Genomic DNA, 25,843 nt, shown 5'->3' with positions numbered 1-25,843 from the left:
CATTAGCGGTTAGCGGAACCGTGCCCACCAGTGGTAGCAACATGCCGTGCTTCAGGGATGTGATCAACACCAAAGCAACAGCACAGGGTCTTCTCCTTCAGGTTTCACAGGCAGAGATTTGGGATGTCATCCAGTCTCCTGTTGCCTAGCACTTTAAGGAGGGGCTTGTGATAGACGGCTATGAAGAGGTCGGGTCAACCAATGACAATGTGATGGACCTTGTCCAGGGCATCCACGATGGCTAATGCTTCCCCTTTGATAGGCGCGTACCTGAATTCTGTGCCCAAAGTAAATCTACTGCAGGCTACGGTGATCTGCCATCCATCTGGCAGCAGATTGGCCATGATGAGGGTCATGTGCGATACTTTTAGAAGAGCCAGAACCTTAAGCTGTCGATGCTCCAGTCTGCGGCCAGGCATGTGGGTTTAGAATTGTCAGGATTTCTACACTCTTTTTGATCTCGTTCACGGTGACAGCTTTGGTTTCCTCAAACAGCCTGTTCATGTTGTTGGGCCAGTCAAACTTGATTCCCGGTTTCAGGAATTGACAGAGTGGCGGCATTCTGTCTGTAGATGCAAATGCATACGACACCTGATCGAACAACCCGAACCAGCTACGCACGTCCATAATGTTCTTCGGGCCTGGAAGTTTTAAATGGTCTCAATAGATTATGGAACTGTTGTATAGTCAATTTGGAAGCTCACAAATTCAAGACTCTTTGAATGCAAACTTGTAGGGGTTCAGAATGACACCATTACATCCACACGTATCAAGCCAGTCAACAGCCTGGAAGAAGCTGCCATGGATGTCATCCACCAACATCAAAGTGTCATCGACGATTCACCTTTTGAGGGATGTCGGTGACGAATTCATCGAAGTGCCAACTGTATGCATCACCGGAGGCAATGTAGCCTTGGGGGGGGGGTGACTAGAAAAGCTTTGGTTTGATCCAGGAACTTTGTGGGAAGCAAGCCCATGCTAGAGGAGCTGTACAGATATCTAGAACATCTGGACAAGACCAAAGTAGAGGCAGGGGTCGAAATACATTTTTTAATGTACTTGCACTGGTGCTAGTAACAAAAAAAATTACTGGCACCAAAAAAGTTACTTGCACAACCAAAAGTCAGTCTTATATCAGCCTTAAAACTACTCCTCTGATGTGTCAGACTCTTCCTCTCTGGGGAGAGTTTGAGGGGAGAGCAGCAGCAGTGGCAGACAGTTTTTTTTTTTTCCCCCACATGCGTGCGTGAACGAATCATCCGTGAAGATTATTTTATTAACTACACAGATGTATAATAAAACAAATGGTGACTGGTTTATTCACCAAACATTTGTTTGGTGAATAAATTTGTTTGTTTGTAAGGTGTACTGCATGAGAAATGAGAAATGTTCAGTTTGACAGAATGTTAGTTTGACAATTTATACAAATATTGTACTTGAATTTAGGTTTATTCATAAATAAATGGATATCGTGGCATTTTATTTCATAATTGAAGTGAAAACATGAAGATCACTTTGAAATAAACACTTTTATCTTTAAAGTGTTTATTTCATTCATTTTTATTTAAAATCCATAGTTTAAAACAACACTGAAATGTATGTAAAAAGTTCATAGTGGAATCGTAAAATAGAAAATCCTTGTATATAAAGTCATATTCAAAAACTCTTAGTTAAAATAGAAAGTTACAGTTTTGGACTAAGTCTAATGTCAAATTGGAGATTGCACTTGGAAAACTGTAGGGTAAAACTTTAAATAGGACGTTTAAGTTCATAATTGGCAATAACTCACTTGAAATGAAACCTTAATTTGTAAAAATAGATTAGATTACCCTTTTCTTGCTCTAATCTGTATTTTCTACTTTTTCTTTCTTTTCCTTTTCTCAGGTTTACAACCTGCATGTTGCACTAGTAAAAACAGTAAAAGTGTTAAATGCTGAGTTGGCCTCACGTCCTGCTTTTCCCCGGTCCTTTCAAGTGAGACCAAAAATTTAAATATACAGAGCTTGACAGTATCAACCCCAAGGCATTATAAACGTTATCAGGTGCCTGTCATGCAGCGGGATACTATGATACCCATTCCAGGCATTGAACACTGTTTTCCTAGGGTTTGGCGGAATGACGCGAGCCTGGTGGAATGGCGACTGGGTGTGGTGTGTTTCTTTGGTAGTGTGGTGATCAAGCGCCTGGAAGTCGACTGCATCGGGATTTGCCTGATTTCTTGAGGCACACAACCATGTGATGACACCATGTGACAGGTATTCCCACTGGTACTGGTTCAATAACTCCCAGATGGACGTCTTGTTCAAGGCCCGCCTTGGTCTCTTCCTGCCAGTGTATTGGGACCGGGATGGGGGTATGATGAGCTACTGGTGTAGCATCCGGATTTATCATGAGGTGCATGGAGGGACCTGACATCATGGGGAGGGGCTGATGTTGACAGATGTTGAATGTGCTTGATGCATAGTAGTCCAGCAGGCACTTCTCCAGTCTATCCCGATTCTCCTCAGTGGCAGGGAATGGAAGAGATGTAGGACGTGAGGGTGGAGCCTGTTGTCGAAGGTAATCACAATGGAGTTTTTCATTGAGTGGGAGAGCAGCATCACGTGAAGTGGGCTCGGGATGAGTAGTGAGCGAGTGTGCCGCACCAACAGTGGGGAAATTGGAGGGGATGATTCCAAGTGTGACACAGGCCTGTTTGGATAGAAAGAATCTGTCAGTTGATGGTGTGATATAAACAAGCTGATGAGTAGTGCGTGGATCACTGGCTGGGGAGGTGCCTGATATGCGGAGAGGTATAGCTCAAATCAGTATGCTAACTGATTGGCTGTTGGCCGCAGACATCTTCATTATAGTGGGGATCAGATGTTGGGACTGAAATCCAAGCTTCAACACGGCTGACTCAACAGCAAGGCAGGACTGGCACCCTGTGTCTGCTATAACGGGGACAGTGACAGGCGTGGAGGGGCTGAGGAGGGGTGCTGCCTGGACAAGAGATCTTGATGAAGCTTTCTCATGCCTCACACAGGTCATTAAACACATGCTCCAGTTTGATAGTTTTGGCTGCTGCGGGGTTATTGGGAGGTTCGCTGGTAGTGTTGACTGAGGAGAAGGCCTCAATGGAGCACAGGGCTTCAGACACTGCTGTGGCACTGCCTGGAGCTGGGGTGGACTCAGGTGTTTTTTGCTGCTGTGAGCGGCGACAGACACTCATCATGATGCAGTAGACCGCATTTGGTGCATGTGTGATTATAGGTGGGGCATGCCATCATGCATTCTTTCCTGCTGCCAGCATGCCCTTGCCTGCCACAATAGTCACACGAGGGGTTACCCTGGTTAAGATGGGAAGTGTTGCTACTCCCCATCACCATATGACCCATCACCAGATACTTATCGGTAACGTGCTACAACTATAATCCTATAATTTCAAAGGCAGTCATCAGTGTTATGTGAATAACAGTGAAAGTTTTCTGGAAATTACCAGAAATCCGGGTTTTTACTCACATGGTGAACGTTTCCGGGTTATTTTTGACAAAAGACGTCAGAATCCATTCATTCAGTTTAAGGCTGTAGCTATTTGATTACTTTAGTAATCAAGTATTCTATAGACTATTCTGGTGATTAATAGGACAAAAAGTACTTTTGCGTTTTTAAACATCAATAGTCCAGGGCTCTCCCTAAGCAATGGCACAATATCGCTGCACCACAGTGTTGCGATGGGATGTGGCTTCCTGTCTTGTTTTGTTTTGTTTTTCTCCAACTTGTAAAATTTAACCATTTGTAAGGTTTTTTTTTCTCTTTGCAGATGCATTTCAGCTGGAGGTTGAACATGCAAGCCTCACATTCAGTTTTTTATTATTATTTTATTTAAGTTATCGTGTGTTGTGTGTTGCCCAAAAAAGCGAAAATTAAAAAGCGAAAAACAGAAAAAATACTGGACTGCTGCTGTTTGTCAGTGTAGCTGGGGACAGAGTTGTGACTCACACTAAGCAGAGAGAGACACAGCAGCCAGCAGCCGGGTCAATAGTCACTCCCCACGTCGAGCTGACCGTGTGATTTTTAAAAATAGACAAACGCACTGCTTTGCTTTAAATGCACAGTCTATCAGATGATCAGCGTGGATGCTTTTTCTCTTAAAAGGCTTTATTTTACTCTGTGTGTCATGTTGGAAAGCTGTAGCTATCTTTGCTAATTTGATTAGCTGTTATGCTCTAGTGTTCTTCTGTTTTTTTTTTTGTTTTTTGTTTTTTTTCTGGGGACGTTACAGCGCCACACACAGGCCTGGCGTATGTACGATAATGTTAAACGAAGCTTCGAAGCACAGCATTTGCCTCAAACATTTTTTGTAATCGAATTATTCGAGTTATTCCACTAATCGTTTCAGCCCTAATTCAATTCATTTCAGTTCCACGCCGAAATAGTTGGTGACGGTAATGTACCGTGTTGGTTTGCAAGCCACCAATAATTTCCAAAGAAGGAGGAGGATTACTTTATTTTGTTTTTGGGAGTTAAGTCATATTTTTGGGGACTGTGCGGTGGTGGTGATGCGAGTTTAACTCTGTCTGCGAGTCACAAGATTGAGTTTGAGCAAGGGGTGGAAAAATTGACCTGACACCCCCCCCCCCCCCCAACCCGGCCCTTGCCAAAAATTTTCCTTTTTTTTTTTTTTTTTTTTAAATTATTATTTCTTTTTTTATTTATTTATTTATTTTCCCCATTGCCCACTTTCATCACTGGAATAATATTTTTTTATTTGAAAGAGGTAATCAGGATCTGTGATGCCACATAAGGATGTGCACCTAATTCGCTCAAATGTCTTTAATATTGGGGTGTAACTCTCCGTCTGTCAATGACTGTCCTCTCTGGAATTGCTTATAGTCCATTATTACAGGATGCAGAAACACAATAGAGGTGTATACTATTACATACCATCAACTGTTTATAGTAGATAATATGTATGGGTAGATTGCATTAATCTTAGTCAGTATAATTTACACAAAAATTATCTTAGTCAAAAAAGTTCTCTCCAGAAAGTATAGATCATATCTGTGAGCTTGTATATAGATCATATCTGTGAGCTTGTATATGCAAACATCTGATAGGTCTAAAACTTTAGGCTTTTAAGCATTCCAGTCAGCAGTTACACATGGATGAAAAACTTGACCAAGTAATCACTTTGATTTTTTTTTTTTTTTTTTTTTTGTGCCAGTGACATACTTGTGTACCCTGACTGTGAAACAGCCCATCTCAGGATCTACTCAAGTGTACTGTAGTGTACTAAGAAAGGTGGTGTGGCAAACAATGCCATAAATGCAGTGTGTCTAAGATTATGTAGTTTTATATTTGAAAAAGTCATTGTAAACAAAAACTCACTCACTCACTCATTTTCAACCGCTTTTCCGGGTTTGGGTCGCAGGGACAACAGCTCCAGCAGGGGACCCCAAACTTCCCTTTCTCGTGTCACATTGACCACCTCTGACTGGCGGATCCTGAGGCGTTCCCAGGCCAGTGTGGAGATGTAATCTCTGCACCTAGTCCTGGGTCTTCCCTGGGGTCTCCTCTCACATGGACGTGCCTGGAACACCTCCCTTGGTTCTTTCGGTCATGACCCAACACTTATGACCATAGGTGAGAGTAGGGACGAAGATTGACCAGATTGACTTTTTGGTCAGCTCCCTTTTTGTCACAACAGTACGGTAGAGTGAATGCAATACTACCCCTGCTGCACCGATTCTCTGGCCAATCTCACGCTCCGTCGTCCCCTCACTCGTGACCAAGACCCTGAGGTACAAAAACTAATTAATGAATAAACGTATTTGTTTTCCTTGATGATGTAGGGGTGCAGGTCTTTTGAAATGAAACAGGTGATGCATCTAGTTATTCTTTTTGCACATTCAGAATTGGCTGGAAGATTTGCCATTGTGATGCAGTGGACTTTGGTCAACTCCTGGTGTTGTCATTGAGGCTGTTTGACTTCTTTCAGCCTGGAGTGATTATATGCTAAAAGCGCATTTGTTGTTGCTGAAATGCTTGACCTTAATTTTGCACAGCTTGCGTATTGAATTGGTCATAGAAGCCCTTACTTACCCAGGATATTATAGAATCCAAAGCATGAGCAAACACTTGTGTTTAATGTTGACAGAGCGGTCGGTATGTCATGATAACAAATTTGTGCTGCAAGATATATTACCTCAGAAAATACCATGGAAAAAAATGCATGTCCATCCTTTCCAAGAATGTTTAACGCTCAAGAATATGCAACATTTAAATTCAAATGTGAGAGAGTTAAAATTCTTAAACCAGTGATTCATGTTTCAGAAGGGGAGTGTGGGTTAATGGGCCATTTTCTCCATATGATGGGCCTATGTGAAGCAGAAGAAAATAATGGAATTTGTAATGTTTTCTGATCTACTGTAAGAGCCACAAGTTGAGCCAGTTTAAGTTAGTTAAATATGCAGATTTCGTGGTTCATTATTTCATGTCATATGTTTGAATTCATGTCAAATGTTTGAAATGCTTAAAACACATTTAAATTGTGTGTGTGTGTGTGTATATATGTGTATATATATATGTATATATGTGTATATATATATGTATATATGTGTATATATATGTGTATATATATATGTATATATGTGTATATATATGTGTATATATATATGTATATATGTGTATATATATGTGTATATATATGTGTATATATATGTGTATATATGTGTATATATATGTGTATATATGTGTGTGTATATATATGTGTATATATGTGTGTATATATATATATGTATATATATATATATATCTGAGCAAGCAGAGCTGTATCTCACATTCATTGCAGCTTACTTTTGGATGTTGAAACCAGGATGTGTATAACAGTAACATTACTAAGAGATAAAATCAATTTCAATGCGGGATCGGACTGAAGGCAGGAACACGTCGTCTTGTCACCGACGTCATGGAAATGATCCGGATGTACAAACTGTTTTCACAGAGGGCTAAATGTTAGCTGCAAATTTGTCATTTTTAAACGAATATTTCTCCGCTGAATTACAAATTTGGGCTTACAGATTTACTTTACTGCATTCACACGGGTCTTATAAATACATATCAGCTATTTCTTTTCTGAAATCTGACCACATTTATTTCAGTGCAGGTCTCCTTTAAGGGTACAAAATATTTAAAAATGTGTGATGTATTATATGTTGAATTTTCTACAATAATGCCCTTGAAATTCACAGTGAAGACAAATCTCGCCAACAAATTTATAATGTTAAAGGCAATGTAATTGAAGTGCCTCTCTCTCTCTATGGTGTCCTTCCAGGCAGAGCCAGATTTTCTTCTTTCATTGCCAAGTGCTGCCAAGTCTTGTCTTGACTACAGCATACAATTATGTATACCAACCTTGATTATTGAACCAAGCACGAGTTTCTTAAAAAAAAGAAAAATCAACTCAAGCTTACAAGAAGGCACGGTGGAAAATCAGTGTGGATATATTACACTAGGGCTGGGCATGTGGCTTAAAATTCATATTGCAGTATAATTTGAAGTGAAGACAGTAACTATATATAGCAGTATACAGTTGCATCTCAAATGTTTAGAATATCATGAAAAAGATCAACATGTTTTTGCCAGCTATTTTAGAATGTGGTGTGTGTGTGTGTGTGTGTATATATAAGGGCTGAAACGATTAGTCAAGTAACTTGAATAATTCGATTATATTCTGTGCCTTGAAGTTTTAACGATGTAGTACATATGCCAGGCCTATGTGTGGTGCTGTAACGTCCCCATAAAAAAACAAAAGAAGACTAGGTCATGTCCATAAGCCATATAAACGATAATCAAATTAGCGCTTAAAGCTACCTCTTCCAACGTGAACCCTTTAAAGAGAAAGAGGATCCACGCTGATCATCTGAAATAGACTGACTGCGCATTTAAAGCGAAAAAAAACCACACGGTCAGCTCGACGAGGGGAGTAGGGCTGCAACAAACGATTATTTGGATCATCGATTAATCTGATGGGGTTTCGACACTATTAATCGGATTAGTGGGGAATTTTTTAAAAATGTGCCAGGGAAACAATTTTTCTCTCCTTCCATCACTTTATTTAACAACAGAACATTATTTGAAAACTTAAAATACTTGAAAATCAACAAATTGTCAAATGTCCCTTGGCTGTTGAAATATAAAATAATAAAGAATAAAACAGTTTATAATAAAGAACAAAAATAATTATTTAAAATGGCATTGCTTTATCAAAGGGCTGAGTTGCCATAAAACATTGAAGCATATAAATGTTATAAAATATATGGTGAAAAAAAGAGGTATTTTTATTGCTGTAAATGAGCAGTTAGCATAACCAGTTAACCATAAAACTCTAGCCTGACTCATTATATATGTTCAACATTCTCTGTATAACTTGTAAACTGTGGTCATTTCACAATGACACATGTGACTCATCCCACATATTTTCTCTCTCTCTCTCTCACAGCAAACTTTGGAAACATGAAGGCTTTCAACTGTAAAATAAAGCCTATAAATGAATTAAAAAGCATCCATTAAGATGTGTTTTGCTTGTGTAATGGTTGCTTGATCAGAGAGTTCTTGAAAACTGGAAGGAGTGTGGCCCATGATCTTACCTGCTGTTTTTATAAGGGAATGGATCTGTGCTTTCAACTTAACTGGAAGACACCCAGACCGGCCGGTGATACCATAGCGAAAAATGGACTCAGTCGTAGCCCTGTAAAAGTTTAGCATAATGTTCTCGCAGACCCCGAATAAACGGACTCTGCACAGAAAGTACAGATGAATTCTGACACTGACAGAGGTAACCTGTGTCTGCCAGCTTAGGTTACTGTCAATATGAACACCAAGATATTTGTAAGAGGTCACCTGTTTAATTGTGAAGTTGTTTATGACAACAGGATTATGGTCACCGGCTGATCTGGGATCCAGCATCATCTCCACCGCCTTGTTCGTATTTATGTGGAGATTATGGTTGTCACACCAAACCACAAACTCATTCACGGCGGCCATGTGGGAATAAACATCAAGTGACCTGGAAAGTAGACTCAGAATGGCAGTATCATCATAAAACTTCACCACATACTGATCAGGCCCAGAGCTAACACAGTCGTTAGTGTACAAAGTAAATAGGAATGGTGAGCTGACGCACCCTTGCGGAGCTCCCGTACAGCTAAGTCAGAGTCACAGCTCCATCCGCTGCTAGACTGACAAAGTTTCTGAAAGATCCTCTCAGTGGACGTCCACTCTTTCTTCTGTGTTTTGCTGACTCTCTCTGAGTGTTTCACTTGTTAATTTTCGCTTTTTTGGGCAACACACAACGCTTCGCAAACACTGTAATTTAAATAAAAGAATAATAATAAAAAACTGACTGCGAGGCTTTCATGTTCAATCTCCAGCTGAAATGCATCTGCTGAATTGCAGAGAAAAAGGGCTTTTAAAAAAATGCAGGGAGCCAGTCCACCAACTTAAAAAAAAAAAAAGGTTAAATTTTACAAGTTGGGGAAAAAAACAAAACAGAAACCACATCCCATCGCCATTTCAGCAAAATATCAAGATTTTGGCACAGCTATTTTGCTATTTGTGTCCAAATAAATCTTTTTGCATGGGAGCGCTCAGGTTGTGCAGATTTTTGCTTTGATATTTGTCTCTTTTTTGATCAGCACACTTCTTGTTTTTTTGTTTTTGTTTATTTTTTCACTTCTTGGATGTGCGTGTCTCTTCTGATTTACTAAGCTTTTGACACAGAGATATTGTGCCATTGCTTAGAGACAGCCCGGAACTGTTGATGTTGTTTAAAAATGCAAAGGTACTTTTTATCTGATTACTCGATTAATCGACAGAATAATCGATAGAATACTTAATTACTAAATAATTGATAACTGCAGCCCTAATATATATATGGTCAAAGCATTTTTAAATTAAAATGTTGATGATTATGGCCTACAGCTCCAAAGTCGAAAGTGTGTATCTCAAACTATTAGAATATTTCACATCAGTTTTTACAAAACGCTTTATAATACAGAAATGTCAAACTTCTGAAAAGTACAGATGTGGACCAATTTATATAACTGACCCCCCCAAAATTTAACATGTTGAAAATATTCCCTAGTGCTTTTTAACAGCAAGAACTTTTCAACACAGCATTTCTAAACATCTTAGTTTTATTCTGGATGCTTATATTATTTTACTTATATTTTACTTTACAGAAACAGTTATTTTACAAAAACAGAAAACTACCATTGACAGTTAGTAACCTCATTTGTGTGTCTTTTTTGCTGGAGAGAAACCTGCAGTTTGGTGAAGTTTTCAACAAGTCTCACACGTCTCCTGAGAAATTCCATTCTGTTTTGGCACATTTTTGAAGCTCCTCCAGATTTGATGGTCTTCTGGCATGGACCTTGGTCTTCAGTTCACACCACAGATTTTTCAATAAGATTCAAGTTGAGGTTTTGTGCAGGCCAGTCAGTAATGTTCAGTTTGGTCTTGTGGAGGTAATTCTTCACCAGGAGCGATGTATGGTTTGGGTAGTCTTCCACCTTGAGAAGATTTTGAGTTCCAGACGCACTGAAGCATCCCCATAGCGTAATACTCCCACAGTCATGTTTCATTGTGTAGACTGTGTTCTTTGGGTTATACACTTTTCCCTTCTTTCTCCAAAGAAAAGCAACGCCACTCTTGTTCTTCTTTCGTCTTATCTGACCAAAGGACATGCTTCCAGTATGCATACTCTTTCTCCAGGTTGTCCTCAGCCTACTTCAGTCAGAAGATTTTTTTAAATGAAAGACGTGCGGACGGATTGGCGCGTTGGCTTGCAGCTGGCGCGGCGCGCCCGCCACAGGAAAAACACCTCCGTGTTGATAACATTTGTAAAATCCAGGCGGCTTTTGGTGGCTTTCAGTTGAGTATCTGAGAAATTGTTTAACAGCAGAGTATGTTCCAACTTGTCCTTAAGGCTCCCAACGGAGGTGTTTTTCCTGTGGCGGGCATGCCACACCGCTGCAAGCCGACGCGCCAAACCGTCTGCACGTCTTTCTTTAAAAAAAAATCTCCTTTAACAGTGGAATGTCCAGATAAACTGCTGATTCTGACCTCTTCTGAAAGTTCTGTTCTCTCACGACGTCCTGGGTCAACAGAGGCTTAAATTTGGAGGTTTTCAGCTTGAAACAGGATGACGACGTCGCCTCGGAGCGCTGCGTGACGTCCCGCTCCGTGGGAAGTCCTTAAACCGATAGAAACACTCCAAAATCTCTCATCAGCCATTAAAATTTTCACCGAAAACCAGCTGAATTTCTCGAATGGTGTCCACTCGGATGTGCCTCACAGTTTTTGAAAAAATTTTGGTCAAGCACAGCGCCAGTCTCTCAGCAACTTCTCAAAGGAATTCCGACGAGGGGGCTGGACTACTCCTTCCACAAGGCGTGCTCACAGGCGAATGACGTCACCGACAGGCGTGAAAAAACTCTTGCATGCCCACGAGGGTTCAAGCTTGGCTGATGTAATCACACGTGATTCAAATCCATATGGTTTTTTAAAAAAATAAGGTCGGATACTTTTCTAATAGACCTCGTATAATATACAGGAGTAGGTATTAAAATCTAAATATTAATACAGGAGGAGATTGTAGTATAGGTAATTTAGTATGTAGACTAGTAGTAAAATTAAATTATAGTTAGTAGGCTAAGCTATAAATATGGTATTATAGAAACAGAAGCTATGATGTGTATGCTATGTAATGTGTATTGGTATCTATCTAAAGTAACTGTTAGCATACTATAGGAAAATAAAAAGCATAATCTATATGCTATCAAATGGAAACCTAAGAACCTAGGTACTACAACCCTTGGCAATAATTATGGAATCACTGGCCTCGGAGGCCTCTCATTAACTTTGCGGAGGTGTGTGCACACAGGATACACTTGCAAATAAGGAACTGGCCACTCAATGGCCGTTCTTCACCATGGTTGCTGCTAACAACTAGCTACTGTATATAATCTCAGAATGTTGGGGTAGAGATTTCTCACCAATGCCAGACAGTGCACTTTTTTTTTTTTTGACTGATTCTGCTCTGTGTCCACGCAGAGCGTCAGGCAGCGTGACGGAGCTAAGTGCCACGTGCTGCTTGTGACGAGAAAGTAACAATCTATACCATTGGACTCTACATGCCACCTGCGCGGGTATGTAAAATCCACTTCCTTTTTTTACTTCTTGCTGTTTTATTTTTATATATATATATATATATATATATATATATATATATATATATATATATAGAAAGAGAGAGAGAGAATATGTGGGTTACACATGAGAGCAGGTGTTGAAGAAAAAAAAAATACTTATGGTGTCTCAAGATGTGGTCTCAAAATGCAACCATTTGGAACAGTCTGGAGTCCTGGCGTAGCATGGAGGAAATCGGATCAGCTACGAACTGTGACAACATTAGCTGTTGTGTTTTCCTGGTGTTGGCAAAATCCCAATCGTTGGGCACATCTATACTGGTGACTCCTATCTTTAACATATTTAACAATGTTTTGAACCTTTCAGAAGTGAAAGTGCATTTATGGCTTCATTGTTAACTTTTGTGGACTTCTCTAAATTTGTTTTTGGTGCCCGGTACACAAGATTTTTTTTTTCCTCTGGTTCCATTCTTGCTATCTCAGGGCTCAACAGTAACACGCTTGACATTGGTGAATGAATGGTGCTGCTGGACTAGTTCACCATGCACAAGATAATTTTCAGGCCTATTTAGAACGAGATCTGGTCAAAAATCAACATATTTCAGTGATGTTTCTTGGGTTGCACAAGTGCGTTATTGATTGATTTTAGGATAAGCGAAACTCAATTTTCTAATGCTGTGTTCGTTTCCCCTCACCTTGTCTCATATTGCGCTGGGTCATTGGAATGAGCAGGCATACATCTCTGTGGCTCTGTTCAGGACAGAGCACAAATGTTTTAAAAGTACAGCACATCCAGAAAGTATTCAGTGCTTCATTTTCTTTTTATTTTATGTTACTAGGGCTGGGTACCGAACTTTGGTTCTTTTGGGGCACCGAATAAAATGCTTCGGTAGTAACGACTATCAAAAGATGCCTCGTCTTTCAGTGCCGAGTTTCGGTACCCAGAGATTAATCGCGTGCAAGAAGAGTGGTCCGCAGCCATCCTCCTCTCAGCATTCAAGTCCGCCTGTGGATGTTACAGAGCACGTTCAGCGTAATTCAAAATCTCCATCACAGGACTCCGCTTCAACTGCAACTTAATACGTACATCGCTTTTGAAACAGTGAAGTATGCTTCGAATGGTTCATTGCTTCACTTCTTTTCAGAAGTGGCAAATACGCTTCTTAACCCCTCTCAAAGCCATTAAAATATGTCACTTGTGAGTCACTTTTGTGCAGATTAAAGTCACTAACAGGGACTCCTCCGTTGTTGCGAGAAAGAAACGAGAATCATCCTCTGTTCCGTTCACACAGCTCCAAACGCTGCGTGGCTCTCTGTGGAGTCAAGTTAGATAGATAGAGTCTGGTCAGAATTAATAACTTCAAAGCAAATCACTGTTTAAATCAAATGACACCTCTTTCCTAACGTTGTAAGACAAACAATAAACTGCAATCGATCAAAACGTTAATTTTTTTTTCTCCCAGAATGAGATGCCCTGACGTGCAGCAGCTGGCTGAGCTCAGCTCAGAGGTATGGAGTGACATTCATGCCAAAATGTCTGAAAGGAAATGCTTTTGGCAGAAACTAGTGTTTTCAAGTGTTCTTTTGCACCGGAAATTTGTTGTTTATTTTTTTCTGTAAGAAACCTACTTGGAGTGGAAAATTACCAAAGCTGAAAAATAAAACTCAAGATTTGTACTCTGTGTAATGTAATTTTCTTTTTATTAGAATTCATCTTATCAAATTGGTATAAAAAAGTATCGTTCAGGAACCAGTATCGAAGTGAAGATATCGTTATTGGTACTGGTATCGAAAACTTTTGATTGATACACAGCCCTATATTTTACAGCTTTATTCCAAAATGGATGAAATTAGTTTTCCTCAAAATTCTACACACAATGACCTATAATGAGAGTGTGGATTTTTTTTTTTTTTTTTTTTTTTTTTTTTTTTTGCAAATTTATTAAAAATAATAAAACAAAAAATCTAAGAAATCACATGTACATAACCTTTGCCATTAAACTCAAAATTGAGCTTGGGTGCATCCTGTTTCCATTGATAATCCTCAAAATGTTTCTACAACTTAATTGGAGCCCACCTAGGGTAAATTTGGTTGATTGGACATGGTTTGGAAAAGCACACACCTGTCTGCAAGTAAGATCTCATTTGTTTGGAGGAAACCAGGCACCATCCCTATGGTGAAGCATGGAGGTAGCATCATGCTATGGGGATGTTTTTCAGCAGCAGGAACTGGGAAACTAGTCAGGATTGAGGGAAAGATGAATGTATCAATGTACGGAAACATCCTGGATGAAAACCTGCTCCAGATCGCTCTTGACCTTGAATAGGGGCAAAGTTTAATCTTTCAGCAGGACAATGATCCTAAGCACACAGCCAAGATATCAAAGGAGTGGCTTCAGGACAACCTTGTGAATGTCCTTGAGTGGCCCAGCCAGAGCCCAGACCTGAATCGGAATTAAAATCTTTGGAGAGATCTGAAAATGGCTGTGCACCAGCGCTCTCTATCAACCTGATGCAGGTGCTGCAAAGAGTAATGGGCAAAACTGCCCAATGATAGGTGCACCAACTTGTGGCATCACATTCAAGAAGACTTGAGGCTGTAATTGCTGCCAAACCAGCATCAACAAAGTGTTGAGCAAATGGTGTGAATACTTGATGTACGTGTGATTTCGTCATTTTTTTAATTACTTTTAATAAATTTTGAAAAAAATCAAAAATAATTTTCATGTTGTTGTGTGACCCTGGACCATCCCTTGGTTATGCTGCTTTAGACGTAGATTGTGGGGGGGTTCCCATGATGCACTGTTTCTTTCTCTTTTTGCTCCGTATGCATCACTCTGCATTTAATCATTAGTGATCGATCTCTGCCCCCCTTCACGGCATGTTTTTTCCCTCAGCCCCAACCAGTCTCAGCAGAAGACTGCCCCTCCCTGAGCCTGGTTCTGCTGGAGGTTTCTTCCTGTTAAAAGGGAGTTTTTCCTTCCCACTGTTGCCAAGTGCTTGCTCATAGGGGGTCGTTTTGACCGTTGGGGTTTTTCATAATTATTGTATGGCCTTGCCTTACAATATGGAGCGCCTTGGGGCAACTGTTTGTTGTGATTTGGCGCTATATAAGAAAAAAGTTGATTGATTGATCATTATGGGGTGTTGTGAGTAGAATTTTGAGGGAATAAATAAAATTTGGAATAAGGCTGTAACATAAAATGTGGAAAAAGTGCTGTGAATACTTTGCGGATACATTGTACAAGATCACTCTGCTTCACATTAAATGCACTGCACATCTATTGTAATTGCACACATCTATTGGGCCGTTATTGTAGCAAAAGTGTTTGCGAATGTGTATTTCGATCTGTGTGTGCAACAAGATCCACAAATGTAAAAAAAAAAAAAAAAAAAGTTTCGATTTGTGCATGTGTAACTGGATCCACAAATGTGTTTAAAAAAAAAAAACAAAAAAAAAACCTGTGTGTGTATTGGCTGTGTTCTTACACATGACTTGTGCTGCACTCTTGCTGCATTATATCTGTAAATGCGTGTATTGATTTGTACCTATGTAGAGTCCTGTCTGTGCAGGGCTCAGGGGAGCCAAGGAATCAGAGGACCTGCACGGATCCGAGGAATTCCGCGGATTTCATATCATGGGGGGGGGGGGGGGGGGCGGTTGTTCGTGTTGTAATCATGATAGGCATTTTAAAAACTTAGTTACTATCGCAAAGCGAATTTACACAAGAATGTGTCTTTTACTATAAGGTATGCTATTGATATTTTACCATGATTTTCAAAATATTCTACAAGCTTTAGCTGTGGTTTTTCCCATATGCTTTAATAGTCTTTTCAGTCTTCATGAATTTCATGTAGTTTAATTAATGGCCCTAAATCCCTGACCCCTGGGATTCAGTGGTGGGCACAGTTCCGCAAACCGCTAATTATTGAAGATAATGTTTTCATTATCGGATTAGCTTTTCAGATAACTTTGAAAACCATCATCGGACTAATTATCTTCCGATAATTTTTAGGCCGCTAACGTATTTTTGCAGATGTGGTAAACAAAGCTGAATAGTTACAAACATCTATGAAATCTAAAATCAATTATGCACCTACCTGTTAAATGTTTTATAGTAGATGCACAGTTCTATCCTCCATAAACAGAGGAGAGCTGGCTCTAGAAGAAACCGCTCTATCCTCTGCAGGCAATGGAGAACTGGTCACAAAAAAGAAAAATTAAATTTATGATTAAAATTTTAACCAAACTAATTTCAGACACGTTATTTAAATTAACGTCACGTCTGTAGTTTTATAAAGTGAAAATATGTTTTAGTTTTAAAGCAATGCACTAATTTTGAAGGTTTTAGTGTGGACATGATGTGCCCAGGTGCATTATGATACCTCAGTACATTCACGACAGAAGAAATGCATTTGAGAGACACTGATCAGGCTCCACACGGACAACAGCATCAAACTCTTTGTATATTGTGCCTAAAACTCTTGTGAATATATTCTCTGGGTTTATAGATATTGTTATTGTGTTTGTTTTATGTAAAAATGCCAGTAGTAGTTCTGGTTGCTCCTCCATTATTGTCAATTGGAATCATAGCAGTCGATTCCTGTTTCCTATTAGAGTCCTGCTTATGTCAAACACTGTCTGTCGTCTTTGTTCCGTAGTAATATATATAAGATGTCTGAAATTCAGTTTGTGTTTATTAAATTCCACACATCTTAAACGTAGTTGACACAGATTATCTGGAATTTTGTTTTGGCAAGTTTTCACAGCCTCTACTGCCATTACTGGCCAGTAGTGTTCATAGGAGTATTCTCCCTACTACTGAGTGTCCAGTAGGTGGCAGTGTTTTATTTATTTTGGCACCGGTTATATCAGACGGTTATCTAATTACAACTTTTTTTTTTAACAAATAAAAAAATGGCATTTTACAAAAGCACATTTATCTGTAAACACCAACACACGACACACCTTACATTAACGTGTTGGTTTACATAGAATGAGTCAACCAGTCAGTGTTAGCATAGGCTCATTTTACCCATAATCCATTGCCATCTGTCTGTTTGTTACAAAACTTCAGAATTAATGCATTATTCGACATTAAAAGATAATGTTATATTTTTAACTTTGTACAAATGACAGAATTGACATTAATGGAGTTATTCTATCAGTATTAATTTTATTTATAAACTAAACCATAAGTCAGTACTGCTTTTTTTATTTTTATTTTTTTTTTTTTTTCTTTCTCTCCCCATGACCTCCGCCTCACGGCAACACTGTTATTGAGTAGAGGATTGACCTTCACTGCTCCTTTCAACTGCTTCTCTGCTGGAAGCTATGTAATAAACAGGAGCTTCCAGCAGTGGGCCGGCCGCACAAAGACAGAAGTGCCGACTCATTGTTTGGGTCTGTAGTCACCTTTGATGCTACTAGAAGTGATTGTGGTGTTAAAACTCAAAATCAACTTGTTAGTACAACCCCTGGCAAAAATGATAGAATCACCGACCTCGTTGTTCATTCAGTTGTTTAATTTTGTAGAAAAAAGCAGATCACAGACATGACACAAAACTAAAGTCATTTCAAATGGCAACTTTCTGGCTTTAAGAAACACTATAAGAAATCAGGAAAAATAATTGTGGCAGTCAGTAACAGTTACTTTTTAGACCAAGCAGAGGGAAAAAAAATATGGACTCACTCAATTCTGAGGAATAAATTATGCAATCGCCCTGTAAATTTTCATCCATAAAACTAACACCTGCATCAGATCAGATCTGCTTGTTAGTCTGCATCTAAAAAGGAGTGATCACACCTTGGAGAGCTGTTGCACCAAGTGGACTGACATGAATCATGGCTCCAACATGAGAGATGTCAATTGAAACAAAGGAGAGGATTATCAAACTCTTAAGAGGGTAAATTATCACGCAATGTTGCAAAAGATGTTGGTTGTTCACAGTCAGCTGTGTCTAAACTCTGGACCAAATACAAACAACATGGGAAGGTTGTTAAAGGCAAACATACTGGTAGACCAAGGAAGACATCAAAGCGTCAAGACAGAAAACTTAAAGCAATATGTCTCAAATCGAAAATGCACAACAAAACAAATGAACCAATGGGAGGAAACTGGAGTCAACATCTGTGACCGAACTGTAAGAAACCGCCTAAAGGAAATGGGATTTACATACAGAAAAGCTAAACGAAAGCCATCATTAACACCTAAACAGAAAAAAAACAAGGTTACAATTGGCTAAGAAAAGCAACCGTGGACTGTGGATGACTGGATGAAAGTCATATTCAGTGATGAATCTCGAATCTGCATTGGGCAAGGTGATGATGCTGGAACTTTTGTTTGGTGCCGTTCCAATGAGATTTATAAAGATGACTGTCTGAAGAGAACATGTAAATTTCCACAGTCATTGATGGTATGGGGCTGCATGTCAGGTAAAGGCACTGGGGAGATGGCTGTCATTACATCATCAATAAATGCACAAGTTTATGTTGATATTTTGGACACTTTTCTTATCCCATCAATTGAAAGGATGTTTGGGGATGATGAAATCATTTTTCAAGATGATAATGCATCTTGCCATAGAACAAAAACTTTGAAAACATTCCTTGCAAAAAGACACATAGGGTCAATGTCATGACCTGCAAATAGTCCGGATCTTAATCCAATTGAAAATCTTTGGTGGAAGTTGAAGAAAATGGTCCATGACAAGGCTCCAACCTGCAAAGCTGATCTGGCAACAGCAATCAGAGAACGTTGGAGCCAGATTGATGAAGAGTACTGTTTGTCACTCATTAAGTCCATGCCTCAGAGACTGCAAGCTGTTATAAAAGCCAGAGGTGGTGCAACAAAATATTAGTGATGTGTTGGAGCGTTCGTTTTTCATGATTCCATAATTTCTTCCTCAGAATTGAGTGATTCCATATTTTTTTCCCTCTGCTTGGTCTAAAAAGTAACCGTTACTGACTGCCACAATTTTTTTTTCCTGATTTCTTATAGTGTTTCTTAAAGCCAGAAAGTTGCCATTTGAAATGACTTTAGTTTTGAGTCATGTCTGTGATCTGCTTTTTTTCTACAAAATTAAACAACTGAATGAACATCCTCCGAGGCCGGTGATTCCATAATTTTTGCCAGGGGTTGTGTGTCTGTGTATATGTAATGATATAATGACTGAACCCTGAATAAATCATCCATCCATCCATCCATCCAGGATGGTGGTGAAGAGAGAGCTGAGTAGGGGGGCAAAGCTCTCGTTTTACCGATCGATCTACGTTCCGATCCTCACCTATGGTCATGAGATTTGGCTCAAGACCGAAAGAACGAGATCGCGGGTACAAGCGGCCGAGATGAGTTTCCTCCACAGGGTGGCTGGGCGCTCCCTTAGAGAGAGGGTGAGGAGCTCGGTCACTCAGTAGGAGCTCGGAGTCGAGCCACTGCTCCTCCACGTTGAAAGGAGTTAGTTGAGGTGGCTCGAGCATCTTTTCCGGATGCCCCCTGGACGCCTCGCTGGAGAGGTGTTCCGGGCACGTCCCATTGGGAGGAGGCCCCGGGGAAGACCCAGGACACGCTGGAAGGATTACATCTCTCGGCTGGCTTGGGAACGCCTTGGGGTTCCCCCGGAGGAGCTGAGGGACGTGTGTGTGGATCGGGAGGTCTGGGCAGCTTTGCTTGAGCTGCTGCCCCCGCGACCCGACTCCGGATAGAGCGGAAGAAAATGGATGGATGGATGGATGGATAATGACTGAACCCTGAATAAATCATGTATGTTTCAAATAATTTGCCATGCCCTGGTCAGTATACTCTGAAAACAATTTGTAATTTAAAAAATATGCTGCGATTGTCACAGAATGAGGAAAACCACTCTGAAGCCATGTTCATGTTACAAAATATCAGGGGGATCCCCCGATATAAATCTGTCAGATAACGATGAAAATATGCAGTTTATTACATTGAATAGTACAGTACATTCCCGACCATAAAAGCAGTGCAGTTGAAAAATACATTAAAATCCTGCAGCAATGAAATGCAGCAGCTGATCGCTAGTGCTCACAACTACCTGCTACAAAGCTGTTTGATGATGTCATGTAGTCTACTGATTATGCATTCCTGGGATTTGTTTCAAGCTAGCATTAAAATGTATTTTTAAAAACCTACCTAATGGATCCCAAATCACCCCAAAGGTGTCTGTATCCGCAAAATAAAAGTCAAACGCACCAAATATGGCAACAATTTGTAAATAAAATTCAAAGATGTCCATTGGGGCAAGAAATCACACAATCTGGCAACAACATAAACCTTCCCCTGAGGAGACATAACACACAGTCCTGGTTCTCAAAGTTATTCCAAACCTGACTAACATTTGCAATGACTAATTTATTAGCAAAGTATTTCTGGCTTGGTGGGGCTTCTCTCTGCATGTTACAGAGACCAGATGCCAGCCTTAAAGTGGGGCTGGCCTCCTGAATCAGAGACAGGAATAATTTTTGCATCTTATAGAGAGGAAACACTCTTGAGATATGTTGTGCCCTTGGCTTAAAAGATGTGAATTTAATGACAATGGCGCAAGGCCTTTCCCAACATATATGTATATGATAAAATTAGTTTTATGAAGGTCTATTTAAAGATGTGTAATTCTAACTGGAATGTAATGATTAAAAGGAAAGCTAATTTCAGTGTTTAATTCTTAGTTCTTATATCAATGTTTTTTTTCTTTTTCCCATCAGGCTTTCAACAAACTGGAGCGATATATCCAAGACATGGACGACGGCAGCTACATCGAGTTTGATGTGCCGGAATTCAGCAACACTGTTCTGAACCAGCTCAATGAGCTGCGGCTGCAAGGGAAGCTGTGTGACATCATTGTGCACATTCAGGGTCAGCCATTTCGAGCCCATAAGGCTGTGTTGGCAGCCAGTTCACCTTATTTTCGTGACCATTCGGCTCTCAACACAATGAGCGGTCTGTCCATCTCAGTCATAAAAAGCCCCAAGGTGTTCGAGCAGCTTCTTGCATTCTGCTACACGGGTCACATGTCCCTGCAGCTCAAGGATATCATCAGTTTCCTCACAGCTGCCAGTTTTCTACAGATGCAGGCCATTATTGACAAGTGTACCCAAATCTTAGAGAGCATCCACTCAAAGATCACGCTCCCTGGTAGTGTGTGCAGCCCAGAAAAGGATGACTCACAGGCTAGTCGCAACGGAGTCAGTGACAGCAGTCTTTTTGTGAACCCTACCCAGATCTCCCCCCCTTACTACTCACGGCAGAGTCACGCAGGACACGAAGCTCGCTTGGAACTGGCGGCAAAGAACCTGGTCCGTGGCAGACAGCAGCAAGAAGAAGGCCAGTCAGACCGCGGCAGCAGTGACAGCATATCAGAGCATGATGCTCCCATAGAGGGTGAAACTGAGCAAGTGGAATTGATTGGCAAAGATGGTCAAATGATGGATGTACCAGTGAAAGTAGAGAAGGTCGACAGACCCACTTACTCAGATAGCTCCTCAGCTGGCGACGATGGTTACCACACAGAGTTGGTAGACGGTGAACAGGTATTAGCTGTTAGCGTGGGTTCATATGGTCCTGTCATCCAGCCTGCTGCCTATTCTTACTCAGGGCTGTCCTCACCATGCTTTGTCAACCTCAACAGTTCCAGTCCCTCCCGCTCCATCCTCAGTGGCTACAGAGGTGGGCGTGTCAGGGCAAAGCGCGCTGTGGCCATTCCAGAAGTTCTTGCTCATGTGAAGCCAGGCTCTGAAGATGGCGAATCTGTTTTGGGAGTCACCGGGTTGGAAAACGACATGCGAGAGCGTAGCCTGCGAAGCCAGTGGTACCCCTACAACGAGAGGCTCATTTGCATCTACTGCGGAAAGACCTTCAACCAGAAAGGCAGTCTTGACCGCCACATGCGCCTGCACATGGGGATCACCCCATTTGTTTGTAAATTCTGTGGAAAGAAGTACACAAGGAAAGATCAGCTAGAATACCACATCCGTGGCCACACGGATAACAAGCCCTTTCACTGTCAGATCTGTGGCAAATGCTTCCCATTTCAGGGCACCCTTAACCAGCACCTGAGAAAGAAGCACATGGGCATGTCGGAGGGCAGCAATCATATGGATTCTCCAGAGAGGACGGAGGGAAGTTCTGATCAGAAGGACAAAGAGGAAACATCTGAAGTGATACCCTTCGAGGCACAGTACGCAGAAGAGGCACTTGTCAATGATATGGAAGAGATTGCAAAATGCAGTCCAGAAGAGGCCTCCAGCATCTAGATGTGATTTTTAGGTCCTGCTTCAGGTTAAGGAAGCTTTAAGAAATGTATTTCTCAACTAAACATAAAGGATTTCTTTCTTAATGAATCAACTCCCTCTACTATGGACATTTCTTAAGTCAAGGGTTTCTGTATGTTTTGTGAAAGTCAATGAATGCAGAGAGCAAATAGAACTTTGCTTTATAGAACATAGATTCTTTCAAAGAAAAGGGAGTAACAGCTTACTATTTTTGAGAAGGTCCCAGTAATCAAGACCTTCCAAATGATTTTCTCTTTATATCTTTCCAGGTTTTTTAAAATATATTTACAGAGTTACATAGGCATGTTGCAATAATTGATAATGTGAAAGCTCTGGTAAGACGCTTGTCATATCACCTTTTTACCTGACCTGTTTTGCACACGTGGCCGTCAGAGGTCACTTACTCACAAGGAATGATTTTTCTGCCAGTGCAAAGCTTCGTGTAACATTTTTTCAATACCTCATGATGCAACTTAAATACTCACAAAAGACAGTATTTTAACTGAAACTCACCAGGTTCTACCTCATAGCCAAGAACCTACTAGACACAGATGTGTTTGCCGTTCAATCTGTTTTGAATTGTTTTGTATTTTATTGCCAAATCCTGTCATATTCTTTCAACACAAAGCCTTGATACTTAGGGAAAATATTCCTTGCTGATTGTATGGACTAGGGACAAAGTCCTTGTTAAATGTTTGACGGTCAGCCAGGTTAACCAGAAGGTGCTATGCTAGGAGTGTGTTAAATTTGCTTGTGTGTTTGCTTTTAGTAAATGCGTTAAGAGAATGGCCCTGTATAGATTCAAGGTATAATTTTAAACCTTAGTTTTACGAAACACTTAAGGAATTTAACTTATCACTACTGGAGAGCTCACTCTCTTGGCCAAGGTATGGCTTTAGATGCTGTCATCCATGGAATAGATGCGTTCTATTCATACGGTGAAGTCATTTATATTTCTCTATACTCTGGTGGCAAATTTATACTAAACTGTTATGTGTAACGTGTTGGTCCTGATGTAGTTCCTGCTGTTTACACTCTGTCCAACACAGGTAAGAGTGCACATTTTGAACTCAGCACAGTAGGAACAGCTCTTGAGTTTGCAAGAATCAATGGAGTACATTAGTATGACGAATATGCAAAGACACCGTACAAAGGAATCTCAGCCATCTTGACATGGTTTTTCTTCCTTTATTGGTTTGTTTCGTGTCTTGTTCATTGTGTAATTTCACAGTGGATTATGGATCTGTGACCTCTATTGCCTGCTTTGCATGGGGCCAAATGCAGAGTTGGAGCACACTTTCCTCATTAGTCAGTCCTACTTTATGGTGCTGACCTAGATGTGATGTAGTTAGATAATGGCTAAGAGGTAAGCAGTGTTGGAGGGAGCTGGAAATCCAAAGTATCAATGCACTTTGCAGAGTTATGATTGGAGTAGATGTAGTTCTCTGTTTTAAGTGTGAAGCAGAGGTGGTTTGTGTAGGGCTACAGTTATTTTCATTATCCATTTAATCTGTTGTTCTGATTAATCAGTTCGTTAATGAATATCACAAGCCCATCAAATGTGCCCATCACAGTTTGTCAGAACCCAAGCAGACATCGTCAAACTTCATATTTGATCAAACGCTAATGATCAAATCGACCCCCAGATATTCATGTTTTAGTTTAGTCTTTTCACAACCCCTTTAGCTCAGATTGAGTCACTTCAGGTTTTAAATCAACTTTCCATTTATTTAAAACTATTTAAAATGAGTTGAGAATTTGCTAGTGATGGGTTTAAAACTCATTTTAATCTGGCTTTAAAGCACTTTAAACATGTCTGTGCTTGGTGTAACATGGATTAAAATTAGATGATCTCTATTTTAACCAGATTCAAGATGTTTAAGATTCACTACTGTTGGTTTAGAGCATTTGAAACTGAGTTTAAATTGAGTTTAGTCCAATTGATGTCAAAACGTCACATGGCGAGCAGTTATTTACCTGAAGATCGACTAATCGTTTCCGCTCTACTGCTGCCACATGAGAAATGAAATGGGGTGAAACAACTTTTGTGTCGCGCGCCCCCCCCCCCCCCCCCATGTAAAAAACAACAAAAAAAAATATGCATTGCTTGATGTGAGTTTAAATGACTGTAACCATGTGAATGCTGGTTGGTGGTAACACATGACTGTGTTTAACTATGTCGTTTGATGAATAGGTAACAGGGATTGGGTGATGGTCTATCTTCTAGAGTTGGTTTTATTTGTCATAATTTCAAAGAAAATGCCGTATGGCATTTGGAAAGGCCTAATTGGTAATCCTGTCATGAGGTTGCTGTTGTGCTGATGGAAAGCACAGGTGTGGGGGTCCATTTGTAGTGGTTCATTGCCTTGCTGTATGCATTTTTTTTTTTTTTTATGTCCTATCTGGTCTTTGGTGAATTTGTGTCAAACTGCATTTGATTACTTTACAGTTGATGTGTAATTATTTTGTCGACTGTTTTTACATTTTGTGTGTTGTTAATTTTTCTCTTATGTTGCGTCATAAAGCAGTCCTTTATTCCACTGAATGTGCAGTCATAATCCTCACAGCTGAGATGGAAAACAAAGCCAAAATATTTGGAATTTTGCAAGTGTCAGTATAGCTAGCTCTTTATCATGTTATGTACAGGTTTATCACAGTTTTCTCATCACTTGCAGTTCATCAGTCAGTACAGTACATTTCAAAATAATGTTTTCTAAGCAGTGTTTTAGTTGTCTTCAGCTGACGTGATTTGCAGCTTTGACTGCTGACGTGACCTGAAAACGGTCGCCGAGTAATTGAAATCTGTCTTTTGGGGATTTTTTTTGCATCTGGAAGAAAGGAGGGAATGTATAAATTTTTTGCAATATTCTTAATAAAGTAGGAATGAGTACAACATAATTATGTGCCAAGAGTTCACGCCAAAGAATAATGGATGATTTTCAACAAGAAATGCTTGCGCGTCTTGCGTAATTGAAGCTTACAAAGAATATTGGATTATTAATTTACCAGAGGCCAACTTTAAGGATTGCACATTTCTCCATCTTACAACAATCATATTTAAAGCTACAATTTGCTGAATAGGTATTAAGCAGCTGAGTCATCATTAGTAACACTAAGCCATAAAAAGCTGAGCAGTTGTGGCAGGTTGTGCAATAGATCAAGTAATTGTTTAAAGGTGATGTAAACAAGTAAGGAAAGGAAAAAAGAAACTCAGAAGTGGCACCTTAAACTTAATGCCTTGCCACAAGCTTTACCTGTTCGATTCTGGCACTTAGATTTCTGTGCATCTTGACTTTTTAAATGGAATGAATACAGAAAGTAAAGAATAATATGGCAACGTTGTTTGTTATAATGTGGTACT

At 40.1% G+C, this 25,843-nt stretch overlaps 1 protein-coding gene across 1 annotated transcript in view; it reads left to right on the top strand.

Annotated features, from left to right (window-relative positions):
• Positions 1-25,608, top strand: part of zbtb34 (zinc finger and BTB domain containing 34) — a 34,251-nt gene extending 8,643 nt beyond the window's left edge. Inside the window, exon 2 of the mRNA XM_034169773.1 lies at positions 20,917-25,608. Within this exon, the coding sequence (XP_034025664.1) occupies positions 20,917-22,464 (1,548 nt within the window). The 3' untranslated portion in view covers positions 22,465-25,608. The remainder of the gene's footprint in view (positions 1-20,916) is intronic.
• Positions 25,609-25,843: the final 235 nt, after the last annotated feature.

The sequence above is a fragment of the Thalassophryne amazonica genome, chromosome 5, assembly GCF_902500255.1.
Source record: "Thalassophryne amazonica chromosome 5, fThaAma1.1, whole genome shotgun sequence".
In the NCBI taxonomy this organism is placed as follows: Eukaryota; Metazoa; Chordata; class Actinopteri; order Batrachoidiformes; family Batrachoididae; genus Thalassophryne; species Thalassophryne amazonica.
The sequence above is the reverse complement of the archived record's forward strand: the minus strand, read 5'-3'. Positions and strand labels throughout refer to the sequence as shown.